The 22,775-nt window shown below is 43.2% G+C and overlaps 2 protein-coding genes across 2 annotated transcripts in view; one reads left to right on the top strand and one right to left on the bottom strand.

The window, feature by feature from the left end:
• Positions 1–22,056, top strand: part of chd8 (chromodomain helicase DNA binding protein 8) — a 202,374-nt gene extending 180,318 nt beyond the window's left edge. The window contains exons 38-40 of the mRNA XM_060930000.1: positions 2,740–2,850; positions 4,805–4,915; positions 21,145–22,056. Of these exons, the coding sequence (XP_060785983.1) occupies positions 2,740–2,850; positions 4,805–4,915; positions 21,145–21,516 (594 nt within the window). The 3' untranslated portion in view covers positions 21,517–22,056. The remainder of the gene's footprint in view (positions 1–2,739; positions 2,851–4,804; positions 4,916–21,144) is intronic.
• On the bottom strand, positions 3,205–5,686 carry LOC132891894 (uncharacterized). The gene is made up of 3 exons (XM_060930010.1): positions 4,120–5,686; positions 3,655–3,832; positions 3,205–3,486 (listed from the first exon to the last, which is right to left on the bottom strand). The coding sequence occupies exons 1-3, from the start codon at positions 4,403–4,405 to the stop codon at positions 3,327–3,329; spliced, it is 624 nt and encodes a 207-aa protein (XP_060785993.1). The 5' UTR covers positions 4,406–5,686; the 3' UTR covers positions 3,205–3,326.
• Positions 22,057–22,775: the final 719 nt, after the last annotated feature.

Here is a 22,775-nt window from a genome sequence, read left to right as displayed (position 1 = left end):
ATGCAACCCATCTAACCTGAAGGAGTTGGAGCAGTTTTGCCTTGAGGAATGGACAAAAATCCCAGTGGCTAGATGTGTTAAGCTAATAGAGACATGCACCGAGAGGCTTGCGGCTGTAATTGCAGCCAAAGGTATCTCTGCAAAGTATTGACTTTGGGGGGAGTGGGGGATGAACACTTATGCACACTCCAGATTTGTGGGGGGGTTCATCTTAATTATTGTTTGTATCACAATAAAACAACAATTTTCACCTTAAAGTTCTAGGCATGTTGTGTAAATCAAATGGTGCTAACCCTCCAAAAATCCATTTTAATTCCATCTTGTAATGCAACAAAACAGAACAAACACGAAGAGGGATGAATACGTTTGCAAGACACCTGTAAATGAATATTTTGTCATTGCATATTAAACACAAGGAACTCATTTTGACAATCCATTCCAGTTAGTAAGTAGCATACAACATAAAATGTACAATATATGAGTATAATAAATAGTCACTAAAATAAATACCAAAACACCAACCCTGCTGCACTGAATGGATCCATAACCCAGTCATACTGAGCATTGTTTGGGAAGTATTTTTTAAATAATCATCTCAGGGAAGAGATGTGCTGCTTAATACATGGGATCACTGTGGTGGCTCCAGAATCGCTGGTTTCAGCAACTTCACTCAGATTCTCGAAGATCTCAGTATTTCCTTGATTGAGGCGCCTGGCCCATATCTCAAGCTAAATGCAGTGATCTGAGCTGCCAGGTGAGGTAGGTGCTTGTCTCTACTTTGAAGCTGAAGATTTAATTAATTCAGCTTTCCAAATATGTCGCTGAAATAGGCCAGTTTCATCAGAAATTGTTCATCACTGAACTTGCTTGCAGCCTCATACATGCGTTCCTCATCCAAAAATATCTGAATCTCCTCTCTAAGCTCAAATACTTGTGACAACACTTTACCTCATGAGTCACCTTGCCTTGCTGTGAAACCGCACTGCTGAATAACCAGCTCCCATCGCCTCACACAGTGCTGAGAACAATCGTGCTTTCAGGGGTCGGGTTTTGATGAAATTGACCATGCTCACAGCCTCTGTCAAAACCTCATTTAGTTTGGGGCTGAGCTGTCTTGATGCTAGCACTTTTCTGTGAAGGACAGTGTGTCCATTGCGCATTTGGCATGACACCCTTGATCAGTGCTTGCAGTCCTTTTCTTTTCCCTGCCATGGTCTGTGCACCATCTGAGCAAAAGCCCACACAGTTTTCCCATTTCAGCCCATGCTCTATGAAGTAACTGTCAAGAATCCATCAGCTGTGGCTCTACTTTGGACGTTCTTGCAAAACAGCAAATCCTCACCCAGTGACTCGGAATTTACAAAGCGGACATCGTTTTGGTTGGCATTTTGTTTACCATTGGTCTTGTTTTTCTCTGCTGGTATTGCATCACCCGTTTTCTTTGTCATCCATGTCACGAATTTATCCATTCTGTAACGTTATGCCCACTGCCGCCTCTCTGTGAACACTGTGTGAAAGTTTGTTCATTGTTCCGCTGCAATTAATATGCTGATGTTAAATTGTTTTTGCATTATGGTTCTACTTAAAATTTTACTTCTAGTCCCCTGGATCTGATGTTTTAATTTATGTGCATCAATGACTCCTTTGCTTGTGTGTGAGGTTTTTTTTTATTATTTTGTGTATGATCTTTTGTCAATAATTGTGTTAATAAAAAGATGGGCACAAAAATTCCCCCTTCATTGCGCCCCACTTGTCATGGCTTTATTCCCCATTAGTGGGGTGTGCCCCACACTTTGAGAACTGCGGTGTTAAACTAATAGAGACATACCCCAAGAGACTTGCAGCTGTAATAGCAGCAAAAGGTGGCTCTACAAAGTATTGACTTTGGGGGGGTAAATACCTATGCACATCTTATTGTTTGTGTCACAGTGTAAAAAAAAATAATAATAATAATTTACACAAAGTGGTAGGCATGTTGTGTAAATCAAATGGTGCTAACCCCCCCAAAAAAAATTCATTTTAATTCCAGCTTGTCATGCGACTAAACAGGACAAACACCAAGGGATGAATACTTTTGCAAGACACTGTATTTATGAGTATTGCTGTATTGATTGTACAAATCCTAATTAGATTAAAAAAAGGATGTAGCAATCTGCTAATTCTCATTTCTTTCAGCATTAAAACATGAGATGAAACTACTCACTATTACTGCCCTTAAAATATTGTACGAAAACAATTTATATAAAATTCCTAACTACATGCCGTCTCGTTCACATTTAGGCACAAAGAGGCAAAGTGAACTGGAAAGATATCACTTGGGGTTGTGTGGTTTGGATGAAGGGGGAGCTGGCATAAGGAGGTCTAATTCTAATTTGGACTTTGCTAGAATTAATGTCATGTACCAAAAAGAGTTCTGTCAAATCGGTCAGAAGAGAACATCAGATTAAAAGACATTTAAAATTTAGAAACTGATTTTTTTTTTCCTTGCAATCAGTGGTAAATTGACCACGGTAGTTATATCTAATAGTAGGAACTTTTGGATTCTTATTGTTCGCTTTCTTATCAGGAAGCTAACAATAAAAATGAGTTTGACAGGTGGTTTAAGATCTGCTTGCTCAAGAATGTGTTCAGGTTAAGTGTTCCAGAAGCAGCGTAGTTTATGTTCCATTTCACTTCACCACTACCTTCATTCATCCTTAAACATTTTAAACTGACAATCACTCTCTTGATGTATCACAGCTGCTGGTGAACCGGACCAAAAGGAAAAGGAGAAAGAAGAGAGCAGAAAAGGAACAAACACCAACTGGCAGTGAACGAGTTAAAGTTATAGACCTTAAGACTGGCAAGAAGGTTAGGAGAAAATATTTTTAACCAAGGAATAACTGTAATTTTATATCATTTTTCCTATTTGCATTAGAAAAATCTATTTAGGGATATTTTACACAATACACAAAATGCACCTTTTTTTTGGTACATAAAATGTACTCCGTGTTGATCTAGAAATGTCTATCAGCCTGGACTTTTAATGTGTTTTTGTAGGGCTGGGTATTGATCAAAATTTTTCGATTCCGGTACCGATACCTTCATTTCGATACCAGTTCCTGAACGGTACCTTTTTCGATTCCTAATTTATAATATTAATCCTGGAAAAAAAGAAAATTTCATTACACATTCTGTTGCACATATTGGAGTATATTTATTCAAGTTATTTCCAGTGCAAAAAGAACACCAACACACACTATCATATTCACACCATACACACACACACACACGCGCGCCAATGTAATCAACAGTTTTTCTTCAAGAAAATTAACATATCAGCTATCTCAGAACCACTCATCCACGGTTACAGCCACATCCCTGACGTCTTTCAAATCTGTCTTGACCCTTTCCTTCTCGGCTGCATACCAGGCAGGTATGCATGTGTTTGCCAGCATGTCTCTGCTGGGGGGCTGATACCTGGGGTTAAGGGTTCTTATCATCTCCCTAATTGACAAACATTAGACAAAACATCAAAAATAGCATAGTTATGTTTCCATTGCTTAAAAACACATCACTTAAAATACATCTAGGCTTAATTTAGATAAAGATAAAGGATTACAGATAAATATAAATGAAGGATTTATTCAACAATATCCTGTACAGCCAACTTACCTAAACCACGGAGTCTCCATTGTAGAAAAAGGCAGCAAACCTTTCACCACAAACTGTGTCACTGCCCTGTGGCACTCGGCTTGTTTTTCTTTGGTCATTTTGGCCTTTTCTGCTAGTGTGAATGGATTTACGGTAGCTGCCTGCCTTTTCCTCCTCACATCAGGGACCTGGGCAGAGGCTGTGAAGGTTTTATACGTTAAGTTTTTGAGACTAGGGGGAAGTGAATATTTTTTTTAAATAACACTCATGCACGCGCGCGCACGCACACGTAGGCAGCCTACCCAATGATGGAGCACATTTTAAAAGCTAGCATTTAGATAACTTTTCACTTGGCTAGTTACATAGCCATTAAACAAAGTTAGGCGCTAATATCTTACTGTACCGTTAGCTATACATAAACTTACAACAACCTAGCTCTTACCGTGACAAACAAAGCAGTTCAACGGAATTCACGGAACAACTTACCAGATGAAATATCAGACACGACGCTGTGCTTGGTACTTTCAGATGAATCCGAGTCTGGTGGTAAAACGTCCTGCAGAGAAGTCGGGGGTGACAAAGGTGCATAAGTTGGTGTGTGAGAGAAGACGGTGCAACTCTCCGCTCTCAGATTTATTCCATGCACCGTCAAATGCTTTAGGAAATTTGAAGTGCTGCCTGACTTGCAGGTGATGCTCTTGTCGCATATATTGCACCGCGCAGTATTGTTATCGCTCTTGCTAAAATATAACCAAGCTTTCGACTTCGGCATTTTGTAGGCATTGACGACGCAACAAAGTAGTACCCCCTACAACATGGGAAACATGCTTTTTCATGCATGCGAACGTTTCAGCCAATCACAGGTGGCATTATCGGGTCATAAGCACGCCAGCACGGATCAGAGCCCACTCCACTTTACATGTGATTAACCTCTGGGAACCGAAACGTGGAACCGAAAGGCAAGGCATGTTTCAATACCCAGAAGAACCGTAACATTTCAGTCGGTGCCATGAAGGAACCGAATTTCGGTGCCCAGCCCTATGTCCTTGTCATTTTTTTTTAAAGGGCGAGTCTGATGATCACTTAACATGCATTTTTTTTTTGTAAGTATTAACAATTATGTTTTCATAAGTTGGATTGCTTTACCTTATACTGTATTTGTGAATTTTAGGTTCAGTATGGTGGGTTGTATGGGCCTGCATTGCAGGACCTAAAGGAGTATCTTGAAGAAAATCCTGACCATGCAGTCGCACCAGAATGGGCAGAAACTGTTCGCAACTCGGTTAGTCTTATTACATCTGTTGCTTATTAATTGTAGATTGTGAAATGACCATATATTTGATTTGGATGCAAATACCCACAAATTAAATCTGAAAGTCTGCACTTGTATACATGATTTAATTTCAGGTCCAATATTCTCTGGTCAGCAGCTGAAATACATTTTTTTACTGTCCAAATATTTATGTATGTGACTGAATATCAAGCATAAGTAACATATTAGACAGTGTCAACAGTGCTAAATGTAGATTAGAATGACTTTGTAGCCTTGTTGCGCAGTACATAAATGGGCAAATGTTGATTACCTTGGTTTTTATCTCATTCATAGTATTCACAAAAAAAAAATACAACCACTTGACACTAAATGTCAGGCTGAAGTTTCTTTTTAAAAACCTATTCATAAAATCAGAATAATTAGGAGTAAAGGTTGGTGCAACACTTAAGGGAGTTTGGGGAAACTGAAGTATGGAGACAGATGGGGATGTTGCTTTATTCACTTTTCAGCTGTTTTTATTACTTCAGTCTCACTGAGAGACCCACACGTGTACACATACACTTACAGCTCTGTGCTGGATCTCAATTTCTCCTCCTCGCTACTCTTTCTCTCCTCCTTTAAGCCTTTGGTTGTCACTGAAACTGAAGATGCACACTCATTATCATTAATCCAAGCATAAATTGCTTTGCAGCTTGCCTCCCATGGCCTTGCTCTCCATTTACAAACTGACGCTCGACCACGCCCCTGCCTCCACAGTTGGCATTGACCTTGTTGCTACGGATGACAGTTTTAATTTTGACACTGAGTGGCTTATATAGTAGTGGGTTGGCATGGCTTATACAGTATCGGTTTGCATGGTTGCAAAGTTAATTTTCCCCCATAATTTCCCCCAAATTACAAATTATGATTCCATAAATACTAGTGCATCTCAAACAATTAAAATATTGTGAAAAACTTTTTTTCCATAATTTAATTCAGAAAGGTAAACTTTAATCTATATTTGTTACATGTAAAGTGAAATATATTTCAAGCCTGCTTTTTTTTTTTTTTTTTTAATTTTGAGGCTCATGAAAATCAGAAATCCAGTATCTTAAATTAGAATATTTCCTAAGATCAATCAAAAATGGATTTACAACACGGACATGTCCAACTTCTGAAAAGCATGTTAATTTACACTGTGTTCCAAATTATTATGCAACAAGTGTTTAAGAGTGGTAATGTAAGAGATTTTTTGTTTGTCAGTTAAACTCATGAATGGTAATGTGTATCAGGGCTCTGTATATCACTGAAACCAATTGAAGACACCTGTGCTAATTAGTTTGGCAGGTGAGTCCAATTAAAGGGGAAACTACTAAAGAAGGTTGTCCCACATTATTAAGCAGGTTACCATTTTCAACCAAAATGGGCAAGAAAAAGGACCTGTCGGCTGCTGAAAAGCAACAAATAGTTGAATGTTTGGGTCAAGGCATGGCAACAATCAAAATTGCCAAGAGACTTCATCACGATCATCGCACTATCAAGAAGTATGTAGCTGATTCAGAGCACACACGTGTGCGTGCTGATAATGGAAAATCCAGGACTCTTTCCTACAGGCAAATACATTGGATCAAAAGAGCAGCTGTAAAAATGCCCTGTCATAGCAGCAGACAAGTTTTTGAAGCTGCTGGTGCCTCCAACGTGCCCCGAACAACAAGATGCAGGGTCCTCCAGGGGTTTGCAGCGGTGCGTAAGCCATCGTTTCGACCTCCCCTATCCATTGGACACAAGCAGAAACGGCTCCAGTGGGCCAGGCAATACATGAAGACTGACTTCAAAACTGTTCTGTTCACCGATGAATGTCGTGCAACCCTCGATGGTCCAGATGGATGGAGTGGTGGATGGTTGGTTGACGGCCACCCCATGTAAACAAGGCTACGGCGCCAACAAGGAGGTGGTGGAGTGATGTTTTGGGCTGGAATCATGGGGAGAGAGATTGTCGGCCCTTTTAGGATCCCTGATGGTGTGAAGATGACATCCATAACGTATGTGGAGTTCCTCAAAGAACACTTCCTGCCATGGTTCAAAAGGAAGAATCGTGCTTTTCGAAACAAGATCATTTTCATGCATGACAATGCACCATGTCATGCTGCAAAGAATACATCTGCATCTCTGGCTGCAATGGGCATCAAAGGAGACCAACTTATGGTGTGGCCCCCATCCTCCCCTGACCTCAACCCTATTGAGAACCTTTGGAGCATCATCAAGAGAAGTGTTTATGATGGTGGGAGGCAGTTCACATCTCAACAACAGCTCTGGGAGGCTATTCTGGACAAAGCTTCTGGTACTAATAGGCTTTTTATTGTCAGACTTTCCAGTGTAACAGCCTACTTTTATGCTTTAGAGAAAAACACACACGCGCTGTGTTCTAGTCCCGGGATGAGCTCTCCCCTCTGCTCTCCCTCTGCCTCCTTAAATAGGGCGCGGTTACTGGGAAGACACACAAACACAGGTTAATTACCGTCAGGTGTAGTGATTCTGCCACTCGCCTTCCCTGTCTCCGCCCTCCTGTCGCAGACCGGCGCTTGACCACGCCCCCGCTGCCACATACCCCCACCGCCCGACTCAGGCCGGGTGCCCGTCCAGCCCGCAGCCGACTCCCCCCCCCCCCCCCCCCCCCCCCCGACGGGAGAGGAAGTCCGCCACGACCATCTGCGCCCCCGGCCTGTGGTCCACCTTGAAATTGAAGGGTTGGAGTGCCAGATACCAACGGGTGATCCGCGCGTTGGCATCTTTCATGCGGTGGAGCCACTGGAGGGGCGCGTGGTCCGAACAGAGGGCGCCCCAGCAGGTAGTAACGGAGGGCGAGGACCGCCCACTTGATCACCAGGCATTCCTTCTCAATAGTGCTGTAGCGCCCCTCACGCACCGACAGCTTCCTACTAATGTAGAGGATGGGACAGTCCTCCCCCTCCACCTTCTGGGACAACACCGCCCCCAGCCCTCTGTCCGACGCGTCGGTCTGCAACACAAAAAGGAGAGAGAAGTCAGGGGAGTGTAATAGTGGCCCCACACACAGTGCAGCCTTTACCTCAGAGAAAGCCCGCTGGCACTGCTCCGTCCACTGGACCGGATCTGGCGCCCCCTTTTTAGTGAGGTCAGTCAGCGGGCTGGTGACGTCCGAATAATGAGGTATAAACCTACGATAGTAGCCAGCCCCAGGAACTGTCTCACCCCCTTTTTTTGGTCTTGGGCGTTGGGCAGGCCGCAATCGCTGCTGTCTTATTAATTTGGGGACGCACCTGCCCGTTGCCCAAGTGGAAGCCCAGATACCGTACTTCCACCCGCCCAATCGCACACTTCTTCGGGTTGGCAGTGAGACCCGCCCGCCTCAGCGGCCTAAGGACGGCCCTCAGGTGTTGCAGGTGCCGCTGCCAGTTGTTACTATAAATAATAATGTCATCAAGATATGCGGCCGCATAGGTGGCGTAGGGCCGGAGGACCCTGTCCATCAGCCGCTGAAACGTAGCGGGCGCCCCAAACAGCCCAAAAGGAAGTGTGACAAATTGGTGTAAGCCGAACAGTGTGGAAAAGGCCGTTTTTTCCCGGGATAATGGAGTCAAGGGGATCTGCCAATATCCCTTCGTCAAATCCAATAACGTAAAAGCGAGCCGTGCCTAGTCGATCGAGCAGCTCGTCAATACAAGGCATTGGGTACGCGTCGAATTTAGACACCGCGTTGACTTTTCTATAGTCCACACAGAACCGGACCGACCCGTCAGCCTTTGGTACCAAGACCACCGGGCTGCTCCAGTCACTGTGGGACTCCTCAACGATGCCCATTTCGAGCATGGCCTGAAGTTCTTCCCGAACCACTTTTTTTTTTTGTGTGTGTTCGGGTAGCCTGTAAGGGCGGCTACACACTACCACCCCCGGGGACGTCTCTATGTGGTGTTCTATGAGGTTAGTGCGACCGGGCAGGGGCGAGAACACATCCGAAAACTCGGCCTGCAACTGGGCGACCTCCGTGAGTTGGGTCGGGGAGAGGTACATGATGCCAATGTTCCTTTTTGAACCTCCGGCCCCAGCTCCGCCTTCTCCGGAACTACCGACACCAACGCCACGGGGACCTCCTCATTCCAGAGTTTAAGCAGTTTGAGGTGGTAGATCTGTAGCGCCCCCTCCCTGTCCGTTCGCCTTACCTCATAGTCGACGTCCCCGACTCGCCGTGTGACCTCAAAGGGTCCTTGCCACTTGGCGATTAATTTGGAGCTCGACATGGGCAACAGTACGAGTACCTTCTCTCCCAGAGTGAACTCTCTAAGGCGCATGCCCTTGTTGTACAGGCGGGCTTGCCGTTCCTGGGCCTGCCGCAAATTCTCCTGAGTTAGGTGTGTGAGCGTGTGGAGTTTTGCGCGCAGGTCCATAACGTACTGAATTTCGTTTTTACTTTGTGAAGGTCCCTCCTCCCAATTTTCACGCAGCACATCTAAAATGCCACGCGGCTTACGCCCGTATAACAATTCAAACGGGGAGAACCCCGTGGAAGCTTGGGGGACCTCTCGCACTGCAAATAACAAGGGTTCGAGCCCTTTATCCCAGTTACATGCGTCCTCACTTACAAATTTTTTAATTATATTCTTGAGGGTGCGATTGAACCATTCGACTAAACCGTCCGTTTGTGGGTGATAAACGCTGGTGCGGATCGGCTTAATACCTAATAGCCCATACAGTTCGCTCAGTGTTCGTGACAAACGAGGTGCCTTGGTCAGTCAGAATCTCTTTCAGGATTCCAACCCGGGAGATGACGTGGAAGAGGGCCTCTGCAATACTGCGTGCTGAGATATTGCGAAGAGGCACCGCTTCCGGGTATCGCGTTGCATAGTCCACCAGAACCAATATAAAGCGGTACCCTCGTGTTGACCGATCTAATGGCCCGACGAGATCCATCCCAATTCTTTCGAACGGGGTCTCGATTAATGGTAGGGGGCGCAAAGGCGCTTTTGGAATGGCCGCTGGATTTACTAACTGGCATTCGCGGCACGCCGTACACCACTTACGGACATCGCCGCGAATCCCCGGCCAATAGAATCGGGCCATTATCCGGGCTAGTGTCTTATCCTGCCCTAGGTGTCCAGCCATGGGATTAAAGTGAGCCGCCTGAAATACCAATTCCCGGCGGCTCTTTGGAATTAACAGCTGTGTGATGCGCTCTTTCGTCTGAGTGTCCTGCGTCACTCAGTATAATCTATCCTTCATAATAGAAAAATAGGGGAAGGACGGGGTGGCGTTCGGCTGGAGCGTTTGACCATTGATTACTCTCACTTGGTCAAACGCATGTCGCAGAGTCTCGTCTCGCGATTGTTCTAATGGGAAATCTGCGAGGGATTCCCCAACAGAAAGAGGCGGAGCCGGCGGCTCCTCACTCTGTCGCGGAGATGACGTAGACGGCTCTGCGACAGCAGCTCCAGCCAAAGCAACACCGGGACCTCCCCCTGTCAACTGGCAGGACCCACTCTTTACTAGGCGTGTCATTAAACCCCGAAATCCCGGCCAATCAGTCCCCAAAATTAAAGAGTGGGTAAGGCGAGGATTAACCGCCGCCTTCACTATAGATTTTTCCCCTCTGAAATATATGTGGACCGACACCAAAGGGTAGCTGTGAACATCCCCGTGCCCACACAACACCTTCACCCCCTGTGCTCCCCCCAATGCCTCGTCTTGCACCAGGCTTTGGCGGATCGAGGTCTGATTGCAACCAGAATCCACCAACGCCTGATATGTAGCCCCTTGGACACTCACCGGTATGCAATACGCTCCGGCCCGATCGAGGGCAGCTTCTGGCGCGTCGGGGATCCGTACCACCGCGCCCACCTCCATTGCTGCGCACTGTTGTTGCAGGTGGCCCGGCTCCCCGCAGCGCCAGCAAACCGGCCCGGGCTTTCCCTCTGCACCTGTGCTCTGGGGCTCACTCACCTGAGGCGGGGGGGAGAGACAGACACAGAAGGGAGAAACGGGAGGGCACCACGGGTGCGGCGGGCCGGCTGGGGTGGAGCCGGCCCCCGCCTCCGTGGTGGGGGAATGGGGCGAGGACGGGACACAGAAGGGAGTGGAGAAAGAGAGAGAGAAGAGGAGAGAAGAGAAGACGCCGTCAGTTGTCCTGCCGCCGGAACAGCCGCCAAATGATCCTCCGCCAGTCCTACTGCCTGATCCAGCGACGCCGGGCGGTGGCGCTGGACCCACTCTGCGGTTCCGGCTGGTAAGCGCGTGATGAACTGCTCCAGCACCACCTGATCGATGATTCCCTTGGCGTCGCGATCATCAGCCCTCAGCCACCGCCAGCAGGCGTCCCGGAGCTGCTGGCCGAACGCGAACGGCCGGCCAACTTCCTCCAACCGCAGCGCGCGGAAGCGCTGGTGCTGTTCTTCTGGTGTGCGCCCCACGCGCTGGAGGACAGCCCGGCGAAGGTCCACGTAGGCCAGCCGGCGGTCGGCGGGGAGCTGTAGCGCGGCCAGCTGCGCCTCTCCCGTCAGGAGGGGGAGGAGGCGCGCCACGCGCTGCTCCATCGGCCACCCCAAGGCTTCGGCGACCTGTTCGAACAAAGTGAGGAATGCCTCGGGGTCCTCCTGCGGGCCCATCTTGGTCACGGTGAGGGGAGACGGGCCCGCGGCCGGGGCGCTGGTGGACCCCGCCGACGCAAGGAGATGCCGGAACGCCTCGCGATCTTCCTGCTGGGCCAGCACCAGGGCTTCAAAGCGCCGCTCTTGCTCCTTTCGGAGCGTGACGAGTGCCTGGTGCTGGCTTTGCTGAGCCGTGGCGAGGGCGTGGACCAGGTCCGCGAACGGGGAGGATTCCATGGGGCTGCGAGGTTGGTGCTCCACCTTTTCCCGGGTTTCAGCACCACTGTAGAGCTCTCTGAAGTGTGGGTGGAGCACAGAGGACGGCAGGATAAAGCTTCTGGTACTAATAGGCTTTTTATTGTCAGACTTTCCAGTGTAACAGCCTACTTTTATGCTTTAGAGAAAAACACACACACACGCTGTGTTCTAGTCCCGGGATGAGCTCTCCCCTCTGCAGTCAGCAGTCTTCCCCATGATTGTGGTTGCATGTATTGAACTATACTGAGAGACACATGGTATTTATGCTGTTATGTGGGAGAGCCATTGTCTACAGGAGTCAGTGAAGTAGGAGCATCAGCTGAAGTGGTGGGCAGGAGGACAGATGATAAAGCAGGGCAGACATTGGCCATTCCATTAAACCTGTTATAAAACAGGTTGAATTCATTGGCCTTGTTCTCATCACCATTGAAGACCTGGCGGCTGTTCTTTGAGTAGCCAGTAATATTCCTCATTCCTTTCCACACCTCTCTGGTGTTGTTCTGCTGCAGCTTACTCTCCACTCTCCACATCCACCTTTGTCTGCTTCAAGCTCCTTTTCAGTTCCTGCTACACACACCTGAGCTTCTCCTCCCTGAATGCCTGCTTTTTCTGATTAAGGAGCTCCTTGATGTTATTGATGAGCCAAGGTTTATTATTGGGAAAGCAGATCATCTTTCCCAATAGTAGAGCTCATCTTCTGTGGAAAGGTTGGGGAAGTATGCAAATTGTGACTCATGACCAGCCACTCAAAGCACTTCATGATGATGACTGGTGTGAGTGCTACAGGGCAGTAGTTGTCTCAGAGTTTTTCTCTTGCCACTGATGCCTCAGGCTTGCTCATTAGGGATACATTTATAAATTCATATGTTTATAAATTCCAGAAATATATATTTTAATATTTTTGTAAAGCTACTTTGTGATCATGTCTATTGTTAAAAGCACTATAAAAATAGAATAGAACTGAATTGAGGCTTGACAAATTGAGTTTGTGAACCTCAGCTGCAAACCATGGCTTCTGGTTCCCAAGTTGTTTTTTGGGATTATGACATCAATGCATTTGTTAATGTAGCCTTGTTAAGGTCACCATGTCTATATATGTGAGATGACCTTTGGTAGCTGCTTCTCTAAAGATACTTAGGTATGTGCATGCAAAGCAATCCTGAAGTGCAGAAGTAGCTCTCTCTGGTCGAACTCTGATCTGTTTAGTGTCTGGTTTAGCTTGCTTGAGGAGGAGTGGGCAAGTTGGTATTAACAGGACTGAAACATGGTCTGAGAGTTTCAAGGTGGGGTTGGGGTGTGGCAGTGTTGTAGTCGAGTCACTAAACCTTGAGTCCAAGTCCAGTCTCGAGTCCTCAGTGTTCAAGTCTGAGTCAAGTCCATGTCATTAAAGAAAATTTCGAGTCGAGTCCACTATTGAGCCAAGTCGAGTCTGAGAACAAGACTCCAACCGCACCATTTGACAGTGGCTATTGCTGCCTTTGTGTGAAACCGTTTACGGCGCGCGTGTGTCTGCTTGGCGTGCGCACTGTCCAGAGTGCACCTGAGAGTCTATCTGATTAACGCTCCAAGGTGCGCAGGTGTGATGCTCTTGCACGAAATTTGTACAAAAATTATTGTAGCTATAAATACAGTAATTTATCCCTGGGATATTCAAAGTTTGGGATATTTTTTTTATAACCCAACCCTGAGCTATACTTCTCCACAACTTTGTCTCTGACCTGTTTGGAGTGCTCCTTGGTTCTCATGTTGCTTGCTTAGTAGTGTAGCAAAGTCAGGGTCCTTCCAGAACAGGTTGACTTGTACAGACTTCATGTGACAGATCATGTGACACTTTGCACACGGGTGGCTCGTAATCAACTAATTATGTGCCTTATGAAGTGAATTGGTTGGACCAGCTCTTATTTAGGGGTTTCATACGAAAGGGGGTGAATACCTATGCACACTCCAGATTTCTGTTTTTTCATCTTAATTATTGTCACAATAAAGCAACAATGTGCACCTTTAAAGTGGTAGGCATGTTGTGTAAATCAAATGGTGCTAACCCTCCAAAAATCCATTTTAATTCCAGCTTGTAATGCAACAAAATAGGACAAATGCCAAGGGGGATAAATACGTTTGCAAGGCACTGTATCTTGTGCCAAAGTATTATGGCATGTTACAAAAAATAAAGAAAAAAATCCTCGTCTCCAGTTTACGATTCCGAATGCAGTTAATGTACGAGTCCAAGTTCAAGTCCGAGTCATCAGTGCTCAAGTCAAATCCTTAAAATTAGGGCGTGAGTCGGACTTGAGTCAGAGTCCTGGACTCGAGTACTACAAGCCTGAGGTGTGGCTTTTTGGTAGGAGTCCTTTTTGTTTGTATAAACCAAGTCCAGTTCGTTTGCTCCCCTGATTGCAAAGTCAACATGTTTAGGATTTTTTTAAACCATGTTTGTTTACATCTAGATGTGTTAAACAACTTGGAACATAGCACTTTTGCTGGTAGACTACCCAATTTTAGGTGAGCAAAAGTATCGGGAAAAATGGTCTTGAAGTAAATAACACTTGATATTTGGTTGCATATCCCTTGCTTGCAATGACTGCATCAAGCCAGCAACCCACTGACCACCAAACTGTTGCATTCTTCTTTTCTGATGCTTTTCAAGGCATGTACTACAGCTTCTTTCAGTTTTTTTTTTTTTTAATCTCCACTTCAGGCAGTGAAATGCATGCTTAACTGGATTAAGGTCTGGTGATTGACTTGGTCCATCTAAAACCCTTACACTCTTTCTCCTAATTAAGTCCTTTGTTGTGTTGGGCCATTGTCTTGCTGCATGATGAAGTTCCTCCCAATTAGATTGGATTCATTTCTCTGTAAATGCAGGCAGAATGTTTTTGTAGACATCTGAATTCATTCTGCTACTGCTGTCATTAGTTGCATCAGTAAAGATTAATGAGCCCATTCCATAAGCATCCATGCAAAACCAAACACCTACCATTAATTCCTCCATCTCAGACTAATCTTGTATGTTTTGGATCACAAGCAGATCCTTTCTTTCTTCACATATTGGCCTTTCTATCACTTTGGTAGAAGTTATGGTGTTTGGTCACCGACTGTTTTTGGTTTTTCTTCATAGCCGTTACAGTGAGCAAGGAATCAACTGCTGTTGATTCCTTGCTCACCCTGGTTGTCAGTAGTAGTTACCAGTGGTGTCTTTCTTTTTCAGGACATTCCTAATTGTTGTATTAGATTTGCCCAGTGTTTGCGCAATGGCTCTGATTTTTTTTTTTTCCTCTTTTCTCAGCTTTAAAATGGCTTGCTTTTCTCCCATAGTCCTCTGGTCTTAATGTTGGTTTATCCTTTATAACAAATAATGATGTGTCACAGGTGAAATCCAGGGCTCAAACCAAGAGTAGATTTGGTTTATTAGAGTTGTTAATAGTTTAATCAATCAGTATGGTGATGGGTTCAAACAAAACATGCCATGTTGCAAGTTGTTTAACTTTAGGTGTAAATATCAGAAATAAAAGCTGAAATCTGATTTGTCATCTCATAGTTGTCTCTTGATCTCCAACACAAATGTGTCAAACACAAGTTTATAGCAAAAAAAGAATTGGGATACAACAGCAGAACACCACATCAGGTTCCACTCCTGTCAGCCAAGAACAAGAATCTGAGGCTATCATGGGCATAACTGTACAGCTGAAGATTGGAACGTACTGTGGTGATCTGCTGTTATAGCCCATGTACCTTAAGATTTGATGTTTTGTGCATGCTGGAATGCTTTTCTTCTCACCACGTTTATAAAGAGTGATTAGTTGAGTTATGTCCTTTATCTAGAATCCTTATCTCATACATATATAAAATATCCTACTGTATATTTTATTTATATATATATATATATATATATATATATATATATATATATATATATATATATATATTATACCTAACCCTTGCATTGCACTGCAAACATGTGAGTGGTTGCTTAGCTAACTGCACAGATATTGAGAGGTTCATAATAAAGTGGACAGTGAGTGAATGTGTGGCGTTAATCAGCAAGGTGACTGCATACCTACATAACTCTACAATCATTGCAAGATCATCTAGATTAGAGGTACCAACGTCTAAGGCTTAACCTTAGGCATTTACAGTTTTTGACCCCTTATTACATCAACGCATGACCCGAAAACTACTACTGCGTTTACAGTGGTCAGACAAAAATTATTAAAATTCAACTGCCTTTTCACTTTAATCGGACATTATATGGGAAGTGAAAGATGAGTTTTCTCCTTGTAGCAGTTCCTTTTGCTTCAAGCTTTTTTTTCTTTTTTTTTTGGTGAATTCGTGAACACTGGGCTTGTGAACCTCTCTAAAACAAGAGGCTGTGGCCTCTGGTTAATTAAAAAAAATTGAGGCACTGCATATAAAATTACCGGTCACACCAGACATTTGCCCCACTGTTTTCTTACTATTGCTTAACACACATTAAAAAAAAGCGAGCTGATAGCAAGAATCTGATAAAATGACATGCTACCATGACTGCTCAATTTTAAACTAATATACATTTAACTGCTCATTTGCTGTCTTCTAAATTACACTTGAATGATGCAAAAAACAGCTACAGCTCCAGAATTTATGACTACAATATCCTGTTGTGACATTTCTTTGGCAACTCTTCAGATCATAAGGCATTCCATATTAGTCCATATGGCTGCAAACAGTTGATCTGTGATCTTTAACTGTCCAGTGTTTGTTTGTTTGTTTGTTTGTTTGTTTGTTTGTTTTTAATCTTAGAGTTCCTTTATTCAGTAAGAATAAGAACTATCAAGTTTTGACACATTTTCAGTTGTAGTAGGCTTTGTGTAATTATGCAGTGCTCTATGCACATCGTAGACCTGACTCAAACAGCATAAACGGTGCAAAACTACTATCCATATGGAAAAGAGACCAGATATTTAATTCAAGTTTAAAATAAAAAGCCAACTCAGTTTAATTACAAAATAAATCTTTAGACCATTAAAGATCACGTGTTAATTATAAGAAGCAAATATTTCAAATTGAACACTACAAAACAGACTACCAAAATAAACAATTGTATGATTGTGTTGATTTACAAAAATTGAATAATGGCAAAAAATGCACAGTGACATCCATGGATCTTTAAAGGAGATATGCAGAATCTTTATTTTTAAATAAATTTCTTAGTGGATAGTATCTCCATCCTTGACTCTTGTATGCTGCATAAATGGGAATTTAAAAAAATATATTTTTGAGAGTTAAAATTGACCGCAAAGTTGGCATTCGAGCTGCCCCGCTGAGCCAGCCAGCCCTGAGTGTGTGACGTCACAGCAGGAACCGGTTTTAAGGCTGAGGCCTTTGACAGCTATAGACCAAAGTCATAATTTATGGTGAAAGTAAGAAATACCATTATAGTAGAGCAGATAAGCAGATGAATCGTGCACAAGATGATCAAACCCTGAAAGTTTCATGCTTTTTTCTTGAGGGCATAACAATTAATTTAAGATCTGGAGGCGCTCTCAGTTTGACCTTGGAGGTCAATTAGAGGTCATTGAGGTCATCAATAGGACATTTCTATGCATGAGAGCTGAAATGGGTGTGTTTTTGGGAGCAATTTTGCTAAAAATGTACAGTAAGTATAAATATGCATGTATTAAGGCATAATCAAGTAAATAAACATAAATAGATATACACCCATAGAGGTAAATGAATGAAATAAACAAAAAACGTAATGATAATAACGTAAAATTGGGAAATGGCAGATGAACTGTAACTGATAGATACCCAGGTAAACTACATAAATTTAATCATTAAACTGGAAGGATTTCTTATCTGTTAGTGAAAACAAAACAGAATTGTTCCACTTTCTTTCTGTTCAAATTGCTGCCATGGCATTAGCTCCTGGCAAAGAAGTATATGCCACAAACGAAAAAAATGTCCTCAGCTCTTCTGTTGACTGTGATGTAAGTAATTTGGTTCCATGCACTCGAGGAGGCAGACACAAGGCTATTCCTTCATGTGGCAGATGCTGCTAAAAAGGGACTTAAGAATGTGTTAGTTACAACAGTGGATTCAGATGTGGTCGTCTTGGCAGTAGCTGTATTTCAGAAAGTGGACCTTGAAGAAATGTGGATAGCCTTTGGAACTGGTAGCACTTTCTGCTATATTGGCATCCACAAGGTGGTTGCTGCTCTTGGTCCTTCCACTAGCGATGCTTTGCTCGCATTTCATTCTTTCACTGGCTAAAAACAACTGCTAAAAACAACTGAAAAGAAATGTAACTAAAAGAATAAGTTAAAGAGTGCGATCCATCTCTCCTTTCACACTAATTATTCATAGGAGACGCACCACGGGAGAGCGCATACTTAAATGATTAGCCTACTTAAATAATAATTATTATTATTAGGTCTACATGTTGCCATTTCAACATTCCGAATTCAGAAACAAGCTAAATAATAACAAACGTGAACGTGAGCTGTAGATATTTATGCTCAAATCCACTCAAAGTAGGGGGCGGGGCACCATCACGCTGTGTCAAGACAAGAACTTTCCTGAGAAATAACGCGAACGTCTGCATCATGTGGGATTTGCGGGCGGGAGCGGGACAAAATATGGCAGGCGGGAGCGGGACTGAAAATCATAATTCTTTGCGGGAGCGGGCAGGAGCGGGACTGCACAATGCGGGCGGGAGCGGGACTGAAAAATCCGACCCGCGCAGACCTCTAGTTGCAAATGCCACAAGAACTGAGTGACCTGTCTTTGTCACAGCTGGAACGCTTTGTTGTTCTCATTTATGACAGAACAAGTGCATGTGTAGGTGTCAATGAGGCACGGAAACATCTTTTCACACGAAAGTCAAGATCATTGGAAAACATCCCCCCTACACAAGCTGCTTTGAGACTACACATCAAACGAGCCATGTATCAGGCTCATGTATGGAACCCTGCCTTGGTTATTAGGCCCCGGTTGCCAAGTCCTTCAGACTGGGGATGGGTTAACAGTGACGATGGATGGCAGCCACTTTGGACAACACTACCTGAGGCCTCACAGTCGTGCTATGAGCTTTTGCATTGTGGTTGCAAAAAGGGCTGTTGTGGTCACTGCAAATGCAAAAAGGCAGAATTGAAGTGTACTGCCCTTTGTGCATGTTCTGGAGACTGCAATGATTAGAATAATCACATTAGGCCTGTATCACTCATTTGGAAGTCATTTTACAATTACAAAGTATATACTGCTTGGCAATATGCTACAAAATCATAAAAGTTGTTGAAATTGACATAACACATCATATATTTTAGAGTGACCATCTTAACCTTGACTTCTAAGTGTAATATCACTATAAATGGACCCTCATGACCTAGAAAAATGGAAATCCACATGTAATTACAATTTTTGTCACACTTGTATGATAAAATGCCCCAATTTTTAATCCTGTCCATTGAAATTGCACATAACAAGGGTCAATGACCTCTAAATGACCTCCAAGGTCAAACTGAGAGCACCTCCAGATCTTAAATTAATTGTTATGCCCTGGAGAACAAACCCTGAAAGTTTCATGCTTTTATCATGTTGTGCACAATTCTTATGTTTATAGGGCCTTAACAGCTCTACTATTACCGACTTGCTCAACTAAGACTGATTTGACTTCATTGATTGTGGGTTGACTCTCATTAAAACATGTACATGCATGCGTTTTCACTGATAAAACATAAAAGGCTAATTAAATAGTCGGATGAACTAAAACAATCACATTCTCAAGTAAATTAAATAATCTCATCCCGGTAACTTAAACACACAATACAAGTTACATGTATTAAACTAAATGCAGGTAAACAACAAGTGTTTTTGTTGTTTTGTATCCAAATGAGAGTCGCAGCTTTACCCGTCTGTGTTCTCGCTTCTTGAAGGCTGACCTTGTGGCCGATTGTTTTGAAACAGTCTGACTATCAGGTGTTTGTTCAGTTCTCCGTTCATTCGCTTCTTCCATGTAAGAGCGAGATATTGCTGCTGAGGCAAGCATATCCAGCGGGGAAATCAGACGGCTGGTCCATTCATTCTCCATTTTCTCCATGCTGAGTACTCCGCCATTACTGCTCAGCTCAGGCAATTACTAAAACCTGGGTTGGAACATCACCGGTTTTAGCAACAACCGCGAGGAGGTCACTGCCCGAGTGATATGTCCCGTCCCGTTCCATCTCGGGTTTTAGCAACAACCCTCGGCTCACACTCTGGGAGAACTGGTGCAACTGAATTTACTTTCCTTTTCTTGTAGTTTTCTTTTCCTTTAATTGTTGGTACTGCACCCTCTTTCAATATGGGCTTATAGCCAACGCTCCTCAACAGATCAGAGGTTTTGTATGAGTCCTCAGTAAAATGAGCAGAGGAGAGAAACTACAAGAAAAGGAAAGTAAATTGAGTTGCACCAGTTCTCCCGGAGTGTGAGCCGAAGGTTGTTGCTAAAACCCGGGATGGGACGGGACATATCACTCGGGCAGTGACCTCCCCACGGTTGTTGCTAAAACCGGTGATGTTCCATCCCAGGTTTTAGTAATTGCCTGAGCCGAGCAGTAATGGTGGAGTACTCAGTATGGAGAAAATGGAGAATGAGTGGACCAATGTGCCTGTGAACTTCTTGCAAAACACGTCCAAATCTTTGCAGTTTGAACATTCTTGGGCCATGAATGCAACGTAAATCCACCTTCTGTCGTGTTGCTGCACCTGCCAGCAATACATCTACGTGACATGGTGATAAATTAGCTCAAAATGGAAGCTTGAAGTTGCAGTCAGCTCTGTTTTAGTATAGCGAAAATGGCGATGAGACCGATAGTCTTCCTGCGGTGACGTCACAGATGTCAAGGTCATTCACTCAGACCGCTACCTATATGAATCATTTTAATCATAAAAATTACTATAATAGATTTATTGTTAACGCTTAAAACTATTCCTGTGCCATTCTAGAAGTCTCAAGGCATTTATAAACAAAAAGTGAGGCCATGGTTCTGTGTATCTCCTTTAAGTTGCATGGGTGTGTGGTTTTATGGTTTGTCCTCAGCCCAACACGGTGCCTCATGGTGGAATCATTGTTTAACTGAAAGACAAATGAGCTAATAAAGTTTCACCTCTGCATATTTTGATTTGTATTAGAAATATTAACACTACTCAAACTGTTCAAACTTCATTTTCCATGTGTGCAATTATGATTAACAATGTTATTTTTTAGTTTTATTAATATATACTAAGCTATTGCTATAACTATGATGATTTTTAGGTACAGTATTAAGGAATAAGGAAACTGTCAGATGGTTTGACCATATGCAGTTTTGATGAATATGACTTTGACTTTGGCATGCTGGTACTAACAGTTAATATATACTGTTTTTCCAGGGCTTCCTGCCAGAACATTTCTTCCACCGACTGTTGACTCTGCACACCTCAGTTTCCAGACAGAGCCACAGTTACCTCACCAACCCTTCAGCCCAATCTGACCCTCATCTGGAGCAAGTTGAAAATGAGACACTGGTTTCTGATGGAGCTTACATCATGGACAGTGAAGATCTGGACAGTAGTGCCCTTACTACTTCTCACCACTTCCTGACATCTACATACGATGCTAAGATGGAGGCTGGCTCTCTTGACGTGGACAATGGAGATGTTTTGTCACCAATTGGATATGATAGCTCTGATAAGGAGGCTATTTTAGATGATCTAATTATGGCACCTAAAATTTCTGATTCTTCCTCATGTTCAGAAGCTTGACCAGGTTTCATTCACCTGATGTCATGAAATTCTTTTATTGTGTCTACCCCTACACTTTATACTTTTTTTTTTTTCTTGCTGCTTATAAGAGATTTTTTTTTCTGGAGTTTTGTCTTAGTTTTATGGCAGCATTATATAATTTAATATGTATGATTGGCCCATCATGCAGACTCTAATCCCAATAAATTGTGTGTACTCCTTGTCTGTTAAACTGTTGTTCAGCATTCCCTTCATGTTCTGTGACTGTGGGGAACCTCTGGCTGAACTGTCACTGTAATGGATTGCTGAAGGGTTTATATTTATTTTGAGCTGAGCCTTGGTGGTACCTCAGTCTATTTTAACTGTGCCTATGTCACAAAGAACATGGCTTTGTTTTTTGTTTTTTTTGCTTTTTTTTTTTTCAGTGAATACTGCAACTGAGACTTTTTGGTGTATTGTACAATGTATAGTTGGTAATATTAATGCAAAAAGTTTGTTCATTTTTGTTTGATGAATTGACTTCAACTCTGATGTAAACATGAATAACAATCTACCATGAAATCAGTCTTCTGTTTTGTGTGATGCACAAAATTCACACTGCACTTTTATATGAAATGAATGATACAAACATTTGGAACAGCAAACAAAAAAGTCAAGTTAGTCTGTTGGTAATGGTCATGCTATCTTGCATGACCGTTTTGTCTACATCATATGATCTTTCTGGCCAATGAATGTTGGAAACGGCTATGAATTTTGAGGTATGCATTCAATATAATAAAGAAAAATGGTGACCAATGAAAAGCTATTTAATTAAAATGTGCTTTATAAAATGCAGGAATACACATGTTGAAGATTTCACTTTTCACATTTTGAATTGATATTTAGTAATTGACAAAATGAGTCCAATCCACAAGTGCATTATGGCTTTATAAATCTCATTGTTCCTTCTCTCAAAAAAAAAATCCCCATAAAAGTTTTTCCTATAATATTTTTGTTCTATGAACTAGGTTTTTTGTCTCATTTCTTTATTTCTGCTTTAAATGCATTTAAATGTGAGATGACCGTGAGCTCTGAAAAGAACTTAAAAGCTAAGTAAAGTAACTGGCCCTACTGTGTTGCTCATTTTAAACCGATGGAAAGTGGCTTTGCACTTCTTTTTAGGTAATTTTCATTTGATCATACACAGTGGTAATGCACATTTGTAATAAACTGACAGTCCAATACAATTTGCATCATATTTGAACTTTCTAGTGACAGCACCTAAATGTGAATAAGTAATG

Source organism: Neoarius graeffei, chromosome 1, assembly GCF_027579695.1.
Source record: "Neoarius graeffei isolate fNeoGra1 chromosome 1, fNeoGra1.pri, whole genome shotgun sequence".
Taxonomy (NCBI): Eukaryota; Metazoa; Chordata; class Actinopteri; order Siluriformes; family Ariidae; genus Neoarius; species Neoarius graeffei.
The sequence above is the reverse complement of the archived record's forward strand: the minus strand, read 5'-3'. Positions and strand labels throughout refer to the sequence as shown.

Excerpts from the sequence above, each read along its gene's own strand:
- LOC132891894 (XM_060930010.1), bottom strand. The coding sequence starts at position 4,405 with ATGCCGAAGTCGAAAGCTTGGTTATATTTTAGCAAGAGCGATAACAAT. Across the intron at positions 3,833-4,119 it reads CGTGTCTGATATTTCATCTG|CCTCTGCCCAGGTCCCTGAT; the intron begins GTAAGTTGTTCC and ends AAACCTTCACAG. Across the intron at positions 3,487-3,654 it reads ATGGAGACTCCGTGGTTTAG|GGAGATGATAAGAACCCTTA; the intron begins GTAAGTTGGCTG and ends TTTGTCAATTAG.